The following is an 11,986-nucleotide window of genomic DNA, read 5'->3' as shown; positions in this document are numbered from 1 at the left end:
GTCGGGTGCATCAAAACGATATATCTGGTTATGCATAGAAGTACATATTCTATTATGGAAATGTGATATACCTTGTTTAGTCAGCTAGGAAGGCTTAGAAACAAAGACACTTCAGTAACAATAAATATAATCAGCACCCAGGTCTTGGTTTCAAATACCATTGTCAAAAAAAAAAAAAAAAATGGCAGTGGGTAAGGATCCTTGGAAAAACCAACAGCTGGTTTTGGTGCTGGGGCAGAAAACATACAAAATTAACCCATAGCACCTCATGGTTGTAGAAAGTAAGAAAATGCTTAAAAAATGGAATTGAATAAAACAAATGAAGGAAAAATACAGAGATGGAAAATGGATACAAGAGCCAATGGAAGGATCTTCCGGTGGCTAACACTGGGCAGCAGCAGCAGTAATGAAGAATTAGGGTTAGACTATGATGCGAACTGTCAAGTAAGCTCATGCTAATATAAGTGATTGAAGAAACAGACACATGCGCTGTGTAGACAAAGACAGAACAAATTTATTTATTGAATGAAAGAAAGAAATAAAAAGGAAAAGGAAACATGACTACTTTTCACTATGGAGGAGGAACTTTATTGCAGAGATATGGGAGAGACAGGGACATAGCCAGAGAGAGGGACATAGAGTGGACAGTGATCAGACTGACCTGTGCCATGTGGAGGGGGGAGGGGAAGGGAGAGGAGACATAGGGCAGCCAGAAGCAGCAGCCAGGAGGCCCAAAGGTACAAAGAGGGAGGGTAACCAAAATGGTTGGATTATATAGGGAAGAGCAGCCCAGGCCCTGGGCCGGAGAGTTCATGTAGGAGGTGGGATATGCCCACCATGAGGGTCCTGTGACAGGTAGGGGCTAAGGGATGTTGGGAGAAACCGGTAGCCAGTGTCTGCTTTTTATTTATTTATTTATGAATGAGACAGGAGCTCTCAATGTGTAGCCTTGGCTGGCCTGGAATGTAGATCAGGCTGGCCTTGAAGCAATAGAGATGGCCCAGCCTCTGCTTCCTGAGTGCTGTGGTTAAAGGCATGCACCACTATGCCTGGCTATTATTTATATCAGGACTCATGTAACCCAGATTGATCTGGGCTTAAGCAGTCAGGGGTGAGCTTGAACTCCTGATTCTCCCACCTCTCCCAAGTGCTGGGACTAAGTCATGCACCATTATACTTAGCTTGTGCAGTGTTGCTGATCAAACACAGGGCTTTGTGGATGTGTGGCAAGCACTTTATTGTAATCAGAGGTACAGCAAAGAAGTCAAGCAAATGTCTGCTCCATTATGAGGGGGAAGGCTTTCTATTGTAAGAGAGAAAGGAGATCCACAGGCATTTGCAAGAGTCAGAAGCAGAGAGAAGAAAACAGACGGGACATGGCGCAAGCTAGGATAGAGCACCAGAGTAGTGGAGCATGGGAAACCATTCTAGTTATACGGAGGATGAGTAGCTCAGAGAAGGGGAAACTATGAACTGGAACAGCCTATGATTTTAGAGTACTGGAGGTGATGAAAGGGGCCAGGATGCTAGTATGGGCTTTTAAATGCATAACAATATGTGTGACTAGGGACTGAATGGGTCAGAAGGCCTGTATGGGCTTTCATATACAAATACAGGTATATGTCAATTGGTCCCTTTTGCCAGAGTCAAGGGCAGGTTAATGGAAATGACTCCTTTTTAGCAGACCCATTTCACAAATTTCTGAGGAATGCTGAAGGAGTCGGCCAGCAAATCCTACAGTCCAGCATCATCTGAGCCAAGATGGTCATAGGGGACCAAGTTAGGAGGCCTGCTCCTTTGGGATGTGGGACGCTTGGGGTTTTCCTTGAGACCTAATATTTACCCACTGAACTATACTCCCAGCCTAAGCCCAAGCAATCTATATAGATAACCCACCTACAAGGAGCTGGACATATTCCCTATTTTAAAGTTTAAAAACACTTAAAGTCTGTAGGTGTTTTTCCTGCATGTCTGTGGACCATGTGGCTGCCTGGTGCCCATAGAGGCCAGAAGAAAGCACTGGATCCTCTAGAAGTGGAGTTACAGATGGCTGTGAGCAGCAATGTGGGTGCTGAGAATTAAATCTAAGTCTGCCAGAGGAGTAGCAAGTCCCCTTGGCCCCGAGATGTCTCTACAGCCCTACAGGTGTTCCCTGTTGAGGATAGCCCTGGGGCTAATTATACTGGATGTTAATTCCGTTCTCCTGTGAGGGGTTGTGAACAAGGAATGAGTCAGCACTCAGGTGATTTCCTGTAAACCTCCTTCCCACCTTAGTTTATAAATTAAGGCTAGCGCCAACGATTGGGCAGAATAAGAGGGGAAGGCAGAGCTGAAGGTTTGGGGAGAAAAAGAGAGGATGACGGAGGAGGAAGAAGGAAAGTGGAGCAGAAGCACTTGGCCTGGAGAAACCGAAAGTTCTAAGGGGTCTCTTATATGGGGAAGATGGTAATGCAGTGGTAGATCTGCTCAGTCTTGGCGCACAGCATGTATTCATATTAATTGAGTTGTGTTTCCATTGCTGGGCATATTTGGGTTGGAGATTTACCACAACAGTTCCCTGCCCACCCCTTTTTTACAAGTCATACACTTCAGATTAGAGCATGGCCCTAGTAGTGTACATCTGTCAAATTCGTGACTTCCTATCAAATTTTGAACAACCTTCCTTACACTTCTGGGGAAATTCTAATAAGTTCCTAAAAAGGAGTCAGATTCTGATTTTCAGTTTCTTTTGCAGTGAGGACTCAGGTATGGAGCCCCAAATTCCTTAGTCAGATTGCACCCCTATAAACCCTTGATTGGGAAGTAAGGTGAGAAAACAGAATCTTTTGGAAACTTGTCATTTTGTTGGTGCAGGACATAGCAAAACCCACGAGGAATCTGAGGGTAGCAGAGACATGGTCAGTCACTCCCCAGTCTTCCCTGGCAGTGGTGACAGCAATTCCCCCCAGGCCCAACTTTGATATATTCCTAATCAGGACAGGTCTCCAGTCCTTCCTAGAATCCGCTGGGCCATATATTATCCCTTTAATTCACCCCTCCTGCTCAGTCAACTTCCACTGTTTAGAACTATATACCATGATATTGGAGACCCCCCTCACAACTTTCCAGTGGCTTCACATTTATTCTAGAACGTGTCTTAAACTTTTTGCCCAGCTCAAGAATATCCTCTTTCATAAAAATTGGTTTTCTATTACAACCAGTCTCAAACCAATAGTGATCTGATTTATCAGTATTCATGCTTTTGGTTTGATATTCTTATACTAAAATGTTGGCTTGTAGCAAAAAAAAAAAAAAAAAGTAAATATGTAACTTCTGAGGCTATGTTGTAAAAGATTTCAGTTTCTGTCTTGGTTATGTTTGGGTTGCTTACTCTCAGGGAATCCAATTATCATGTTATGTGGACATTCAAGCAGATCTCTGGAAAAAAATCTGTGAAAAACTGGGGCCAATAGGTTTATGATATGTGTAGTCAAATCTTCAGGCAGCTCTGGAAGGAGACCCTAAGACAGAACTACCTACCTAACCACCCCTATACCCAAGCAAGTTCCCAATCTACAGAATCTGTGGGCCAACAAATGTTTATTGATGTAGGCTAGTAATCTTTGGAGGACAATTGATATGCAGCAAAAGATTACTAAGACACTGTGTAACAACTAAAAGCTGCTTTAAATTTTGTGGTAACATGAAGGAGCTAAAGGAGTTGGCTTCCACTTCAAGTTTCTAAGAGCAGCACCAAGGAAGAAAGGTGGTAAATGCTGTTAATCCTACAGAAAAAAATAATCAGTCCCACAGATTTGAGGAGAAAGACCATCATGGCCAAATTAATTAATGCAAGCTTTTCTTGGTTTGTGTACATGGGCTGGACATAGGTAAGGTTAGGTTTTAATAGTTCAGGAGTAGGGGGTTTCCAATGAGGATTTGGCAAGCAAATACGCATGGATTACCGAAGCAGAACATAGGCATACCAAATTGGTTATAACAGCCTCTTGAAACAAAGACATGGTTGCAAGATGGTCTTAACAACATAGTCATAACAAGGTGGTTACAACAGGGTCACCATAAGAACATGTGGTCATAATAACCTTTTAAAATAAAGTCATGGGGCAGTACAGAGCCATCTGTAGTTAAGGTTACAGGTGGGACATAGCCCAATCCTTGAGAAACCTAGTTTGTCTTTACTATAAGATGGCTTTTAAGCCTGAGATGGAGGCAGGCTGGTTTATCAAGATTTATCCTGGGAAGTGAAGAGCTATACTGTTGTGGCTTTCAAATCCATTGGGAGAAACCAAAGACTTAGGCTCAATTCAAATTTATGTTAAAATGAGTTTATTCTTACTGCTAGCAGAAGGAAGGCAGCTTTAGAGCCAAAACAGCATTCCATAGGGAAGGGGGATTAAGGATAAGATGGGGTTTTAAATTGGACATCAGAAAGGTGTATATTACAGCTAACCACAAAATACAAACTGGGCAGTAAAGCTGTTTTACTTCCCTCTGTTGTTTCTTACCTTCCCGCTATATGGTAATTAAAAGATCATTTCATCCCTTTCCCATAGCGATAGTGAGTTTTAAAGAAGCAAGGGCAGCAGTTAATACCTCACAGCCATTATCTTATTCTTATCTCACCTGCAGGTCTCTAGTACCTCCCAGGCATCCAACAGCCCTTAAGGGATCCCTGGCTCCACATTAACTTTCTTTAGTCATCACAGGGGACCTGTGCAAATTATTTCTCAGGCAGGTCCTAGCATTCTAATGACAGGGATAGAGCAGTTCATTTCTGGGCAGGCAAAACCAGTGCCATCAGGTTAAGGCCAGCTGTCATGTCTCCACACTGTTGGCAGCATTCCTTCCAGAGCTAAAGATCTTGCTAGTTGGGATGGAAGGAACAAGCTCACCCCAGCTGAAGCGAACAGGGTATAGCGTGGAGACTCAAGTGCGCCGAAGCAAACCCAGCGCCTGCGCCGTGCGCGCCTCGCCCCTAGGTGGTGCTGTCGCGCGCCGAGCCATCGCTGGGGAAGCGCAGGCGCTCGGGCCTCCGCTCGAGCGGAAGGCTCTAGGGGGCGTAGTCGAGAGCGCGGCGAGCGCCGGGGATTCCTCGGGAGTGCAGGCCCGGAGCTACTTGCTTTCGGTTTCTCCCCGGGGCCGTCCGAGGCTTGCGGTCCTGTCGCCATGAAGCTGCGCGTGCGGCTTCAGAAGCGGACCCAGCCGCTCGAGGTGCGGGAGTCGGAACCGACGCTCGGGCAGCTGCGCGCGCACCTCAGCCAGGTCCTGCTGCCTACGTTGGGGTTCAGGTGAGCCGCGTCGCAGTCGTGGGGCTCGGGGATGGCGCGCCGTCTGGCGGTCACGTGAGGCCCGGGCCTCCGGGGCGTAGCTGCGCTGGACGCCTGTGACTGTGACGCTCGGCCGCTGGGTGCTCGCCGGGGTCCGGGTCCGGGAGACCATGGCCCAGCCTCCCCCGGGTGCCGCTGTCCTCCCCGGTGAGTGGTCACTTCCGGGGTTGCGGTCACCGCGGCCCTGAGGGCGGGAAGGAAAGTCGGGAAGCTTGGCTTGCGTTAAATCTCCCGGTGTAAACTTGACTTTACCTCTGCGGTTGGGATAGTTCAGTGGTTAAATCGGGAAAGCATCGTGCCCGAAGTGACAAACGTCTGTCTTGACACCCTAGGTCGCTGTAATTTGTGCCACTACCCAAGGCTACAGTAACTTTAAAATAAGCTGAGCGTGCAAGTGGTAGACTGCACCTAACTGTAACTTTCTCTCTTTCTCACTGTAAGGGTTCAGGAAGTACGCCTGCTTCGGGTCAGTGGGCATTCTCTGCGTGAGAATGTTGCTTTTTTTCTCAAGAATAGAGAGCTTACAGTTTCATGGCAAGTTGAAAAAGGATTAGGTTCTTTTACTAATTTTTGGGGTTGCAGATGAAGCTTCTGTGTTTCTGCAGAAGATAGTTTTAGGACGTTGAGAGACAGCTGTATGGACGACCCACTTCCAAGTGCTGAGCTAGAAATGTGAACTAGTGAAGAAAAAAAAAGTTTAAAAAGATGGGCTCTGGGGCTTTTAAAGGGAATTTTTTTTTTCTTCAAAGAAAAACCCTTCCCATTAATTGGCTTCCAAGTGCTGAGCTAGAAATNTGAACTAGTGAAGAAAAAAAAAGTTTAAAAAGATGGGCTCTGGGGCTTTTAAAGGGAATTTTTTTTTTCAAAGAAAAACCCTTCCCATTAATTGGCATTTTAAATAAGCCTTTTCACTTTATTTGTAGGGAGTTAAGCAAAGTGAGACCCTGAATAGATTTCTTCCCGCTTCCTGCCTCCATCCCCCCATTAAGTGAGCCTCAGCTACACTTTTATTCTAGCGCTCTGGAGGAAGAGGAAAGTGTTCAAGGTCAGCCGGGTCTACATGGCAAGTTCCAGACCAGCCAGTGTTACATATTGAGAACCTGTCTAGTAAAATAATGTTAGCCAATACATTAAAAAAAGAACCTTTTTTCATATTAAAAGAATTAAATAATATATTGCCATATTATATATATTTCCATATAATGGTGACCTACCCACATGTTATTTACTGGTATAAAACTGAGTGTTTGCAATGTTGATAACAGTTATCTCTCCTCACACTTTGAGAATTCAAATTTTAAGGTATTTACAAATTGCATTACTTTTCAGTTAAGTGGGGCAGTTTTGAAAGGGTTGGAAACCCAAGAGCTCCAGTTAGTTTCTCTTGCATGCTCTTTTCACAGTTGCAGTTGGTTAGTTAGATGGAATTTAAGCCTCAGCTTGTGAAAGTAAACTCATTCCTCTGAAATTTTGTTCATTTGGGGAACAGAAGAGGAGCTTTAAAATGCATTCATGTGACACATTTGTTATTCTTAGAGTATTTCCTAGTAAGCAGATCAAAGATTGCTATTTTATATATATATATATATATATATATATATATATATATATATACACACACACACACACACACACATACATATTGAAGCTTCTAGAATTGCAGTATTTTTGGAGAAATCACCCGACCCCTGAAATGAAAAAAAAATAGGACCTCAGAAAACACTTCAGAAAAGTGGGAGGGAAAACTGGCATTTCTGTTAAACAGACCGCTCCTATTCCCATCTACAGAACGAATTGTTTGCTCGGGGAGTCCCCTTTCTGCCGAGGTTGACATGGTGTGTCCCTGGGCCCCTGGCAGGCTTTCAGCTTGTTGTTGATCAGAACATTTTGCATGCATCAGAGCAGCTTATTTTCTGAGGAGTAGGAATAGTTTTAACTCCAATAATGTCTCTTTAATTGGTAAGAAGAAAGAAGAAAATGGATGTGTATAAGAAAAATGAATGGGTTGGGGGTTGGCGGGTTGGCTGAAGCATTTGATGCACCAGCCTGACACTGGAGTTTGAAGCCCCAGCACGACGGAATGCTGGAAGCAAAGCTGTGGATTAAACTGATGTGTTAAGTTTAAGAAGCTCCCCAAGTTCAGAGATGTTGAAGTACTGAAAAGTGTATGCTTTAGAATTGATGGAAATGTAGGTTAATGATACACCTCCCTGGCTACTAAAGTTTTAGTTAGAAGTCTATGACCCAGGCATTTGATGAGAAGAACAAGTAATTTTTGTCTCCTGCTTTTTTCTTTCTTTCTTTTTTAATATTATATAGTGCTTTTGGGTACATAGCATGTACTTTAATGTATTCCAAATGTGTTATTTGGAATATTGGTAGGTAGCTCTTACTATGCCCATCCATCTTTCTTGGCAGTTCTGATACCCGATTTGCAATTACATTGAACAACAAGGATGCCCTCACTGGAGATGAAGAGACCTTGGCTTCATATGGGATTGTTTCTGGGGACTTGATATGTTTGGTTCTTGAAGATGACATGCCGGCACCTGACTTACCTTCATCTACAGATGCAGAGCACTCCTCACTCCAGGATAATGACCAACCTTCTTTGGCTACCACCTCAAGTCAGACTAACATTGCAGATGAACAAGGGAGTGATTCATCCCAAGGACAGGCCACCCAATTTGATGCCTGGACTGATGACAGTATGGTGGGTATTAAAGATGAAGAGATGGGATAGAGTAATTGATAAGGTGTATTGACACTTCAGAGGAATACTACACCAGTCAGCATGGTTAGTAGCATCAGTAAACTGTAAACTGTGCCCTTTGTGAACATTTTTGGTTTGGTTTGGATTGGTTTGTCAAGATAGGGTTTTTCTGTGTAGTACTGGCTATCCCCCTCTGCTGCTTGCTCTATAGACCAGGCTGGCCTAAAACTCAGAGATTGGCCCGCCTCTGCCTCCCAAGTACTGGGATTAAAGGTGTGCCCACCACTGCCCTGCTTGAAAATTTTCTTTGTAGACCAGGGTGGCCTCAAACGAAACAATTAATACTGTCTTTATGTATATGTTCTTTTTTTTTTCTTTTTCTTTTTTGATTTTTTTCTCAAGACAGGGTTTCTCTGTGTAGCCTTGGCTGTCCTAAAACTCACTCTGTAGACCAGGCTGGCCTCGAACTCAGAAATCCGCCTGCTTCTGCCTCCCAAGTACTGGGATTAAAGGCGTGCGCCACCACTGCCCGGCTATGTATATATTCTTATCACCACAATTGAATTTCTTTTGCAAACCTTAAACATTTGATCCTTGACATAGAATAGGCGGATATTCTGAATAGGTGGTTATTAAAATACTTAGTAGGTTCATAAATTGTTAAAATAATTTCTACATACAGTAATTTTAATTTGTCTTTCAAATCATTTTTGTATCTCTTGTGTGTTTCTGCTTCATAGGGCAATGTGTGAGATGAATATGTGACTGCATACTTAAACTTTACTTGTGAGTCTGTTTTTACTGACAGGCCCTTTCAGAGATAAACCTAGGGAGAAGAGCCTGTTCTTTACTTAGGAGTATTCTAAAAATCCTCTAGTAAGATGGAGTTCTACAGTGTGTGAAATACCTGGTTAATTTTTCTTTGGAAAACTTTGAGAAGTTACTAGTGCCTCAAGGTAGTGATTCCAGTTCTAAGAGCAGTTCTAAGAACATGCCGTTTGTCTTGTAGGATTTACGGGGTGACTGTGAAACCTTGGTGGGGTGATTGGGCTTGACGTCATAAACAATACTTGGAGTCCTTGAATCTGTATGATCCGCTAGTTCAGTATAGAAGGGAACTGTGGAAGAGGAAGGTAAATGGATGGGCAAGACTCAAAACCAGAGGAGAGGAGTTTTATTTTGTAACTAAATATAAGTTAGTTTTATTTCATTGCCATTGGGAGTTATTGTTAAGGACAGCAAGGGATAACCTGTAGCAGACCTGATAGGAGGTGGAATGCAGTTTAGCCAATTGTTTTCATTTTTTTGTAAGTGGCCTGTGACAGGACTACGTTGAAGTGATGCCTAGCTTTTCTCTGTTCTCGCACATGGAAGATGATAAACACTCATATCAGGGGATACCAGTGCTTCTTGGACTTAGGGATAGGGTTTGATAAGCCCTCAGTGAGTATGTAGTTAGCAGTTTAGGGTAATGCCTTTTTAAAAATTAACACGTTTTGTCCCATGCTACTAGCTAAGTAATAAATGACTAAAGTAGGGATAATGGGGAAAAGTGAAGAGATTATTTTCACAATTTAGACTTGATATATTGCTTTTTAATATGGTGATTTATTTGTTCAAAGAAAATCATAGGAATATTTTGAGCAGTAGCATCTTTTTTATTTTTTTAAAATTTTTATTGGTTATTTTATTTATTGATATTTCAAATGTTATCATCCTTCCCAGTTTCCCCTCTACTAACTCCCTACTCACCCTCTCTACCCCCTGCTCTGAGAGTGCTCCCCCACCCGCCCACCCAATCCTGCCTCAGGGCACTAGCATTCACCTACCTATCCTGGGTCATTGAGCTACCACAGGACCAAGGGGCACCCCTCCCAGTGATGCCCCATAAGGCCATCCTCTGCTACATATGCAGCTGGAGCCATGGGTCCCTCCATGTGTACTCTTTCGTTGGTGGTTTAGTCCCTGGGAGCTTTGGTGGGTCTGGTAGGTTGATGTTGTTTTTCTTCCTATGGGGTTGCAAACCCCTTCAACTCCTTCAGTCCTTGCCCTAACTCCTCCATTGGGGTCCCTGTGCTCAGTCAGCTGTTTGGCTGCATGCATCTGCATCTGTATTGGTCAGGCTTTGGCAGAGCCTCCCACGGGACAGCTATATCGTGCCAAGCAGTAACATCTTTTAGGTAGTCTTTTAAATTTTATTTATTTTTTGTTTTTTTATTTGTTTGTTTTTGTGTTTTGAAACAGGATCTTGTCATATAGCTCAGACTGATCTTGAACTCTAAAATTTTTTGGCTTTAGCTTCCCCAGTACAAGAATTATAGGTGTGTGTTACTGCACCTGCCTAGAGTTCAGATAACAAGTTTGACCTTTCTATAGCCATTAGGATTTAGCTCTGCTGATTTTTAAAAGGGTAAATGTCAGCTGTGGCTCTATACCAGTCCTTCAGCCTTGCCTTATACTGCATAACTTTAAATTCTTCTACTCTGATGCTTTTGGAAATACAATCCTAAAAAGAAAAAAATTACTTTGTATTAAGGGTTGAGCACAAACTAGAAAACAAGATTTCTGAATACAATCAATGTTGCAACTTGGCTTTACTAAAGCATTTTTTACATCCAAAAGCCTTAATGGTGAATCTGAGGACCTGGTTCATTTCAAAGTTGTATAAACTGGTTATCTTGACTATTTATTTATTTGAGTTAAAAATTATACAATTTATAAAAAGGTATTGTCCTCTTCTCTGTTTAAGTTATATGAGAGAGTACGTGGTAAACAAAGACAGGAAAGTGTAGTATGTCATCCTTCAGCAGTTGGTCACAAATCTTTCCTGAATGTGCACCATGTGGCAGGTACTGTGTTCTTTTTACAAAATGGACAACCTGTGTAGTCTTGTACTTTATACAAATTTGCAGTCATGGAAAGATGCAGATGTGTGAATTGAAAAATAGCAATACAGTGTGGTGAGGTGAGTGTAAAAAGGCTGTGGGTGGCATCCCTTGGGTCTGTTGAAGAAGTGGGAATTCTGCAGTGGCAGGAAAGGGCTGGTAGAAAGTGAACAGATGACGAGTCAGGGAGTGGGGTGATGACAGGCCTTATATGCCTACATTTTCTGGACTTAGTTTTTTAGGCCTGCACTCTACCGCCTGTCTCTGAAGAACTTGTTTTATGAATTTGTAGTACATGTAACAAAGATGCTAAGTATGAGGAAGAAGGCAAATGCATTTTGGTTAAATGAACATATGACTCCTATTTTTAGAACTCTAAGAGCTTTTATAAGGTTACTATCGGATCCTGTGAATGTTGAGGGTTAACTTAGGCAGACATAGCATGTAGTGTTTTTCTGCTTGCCTCTGTACCAACTTTTTCTCTAAGAACATTCAGGGACACGGTCTTAAAGTACAATTGTGGGAAACAGTGCTGCATGTTTTGAGGAAATCCTGAGTTTTAAATTGGGACATAAGATGTGATTGGATCCTTAACTTTTGGGTAACTGGCAGGAGTACATAGTGTATATGAGACAAGAAGGGGAGGCAGGCATTCTGAGGAGGTGCTATTCCTGGAAGTCAGGAGACACCTAATGGGGGTATGAAGTAACAGTGGCATAGGAAGCACAGCTTTAGAGGTATCTGGGTCTTAGTTGTTGGAGTTACAACACAGCACATTTAGGGTACTGTTTAGTAAGTGTATGGAGACTTACCAATGAGCTCCATGTTTTTAGCCTGGAGTTTTGGGACTCAGGACAGAGGTGTAGGTTGCAGCGTCATTTGTTTATAAGAGCTTCCTATTTCTGAACCTCATGCTGGCTTTTGTTTTGAACACTAATCTCTGCTCAGTTTAGGTTATAAAAATGTCCTATGTGGGGAGCCGCCCTCACATTCGCCATTACAAGATAGCGCTGATGTCCTGCGCTCTAACATACAAACAAGGCAGCTGCGCATGTGCTGGG

General features: G+C 43.0%; 1 protein-coding gene across 2 annotated transcripts in view; it reads left to right on the top strand.

Moving 5' to 3' along the window:
- Positions 1–5,057: 5,057 nt before the first annotated feature.
- Positions 5,058–11,986, top strand: part of Fbxo7 (F-box protein 7) — a 24,512-nt gene continuing 17,583 nt past the window's right edge. The window contains exons 1-2 of one of the 2 annotated variants that reach the window (XM_021205075.2): positions 5,058–5,288; positions 7,746–8,040. In XM_021205075.2, the coding sequence (XP_021060734.1) occupies positions 5,167–5,288; positions 7,746–8,040 (417 nt within the window). In that variant the 5' untranslated portion in view covers positions 5,058–5,166. Of the gene's footprint in view, positions 5,289–5,345; positions 5,475–7,745; positions 8,041–11,986 lie in introns of those variants that run through there. The other variant, XM_021205078.2, reaches the window with a different exon arrangement.

The sequence above is a fragment of the Mus pahari genome, chromosome 9, assembly GCF_900095145.1.
Source record: "Mus pahari chromosome 9, PAHARI_EIJ_v1.1, whole genome shotgun sequence".
Classification (NCBI taxonomy): Eukaryota; Metazoa; Chordata; class Mammalia; order Rodentia; family Muridae; genus Mus; species Mus pahari.
Note: the sequence above shows the minus strand (reverse complement) of the source record. Positions and strands in the feature narration are given on the sequence as shown.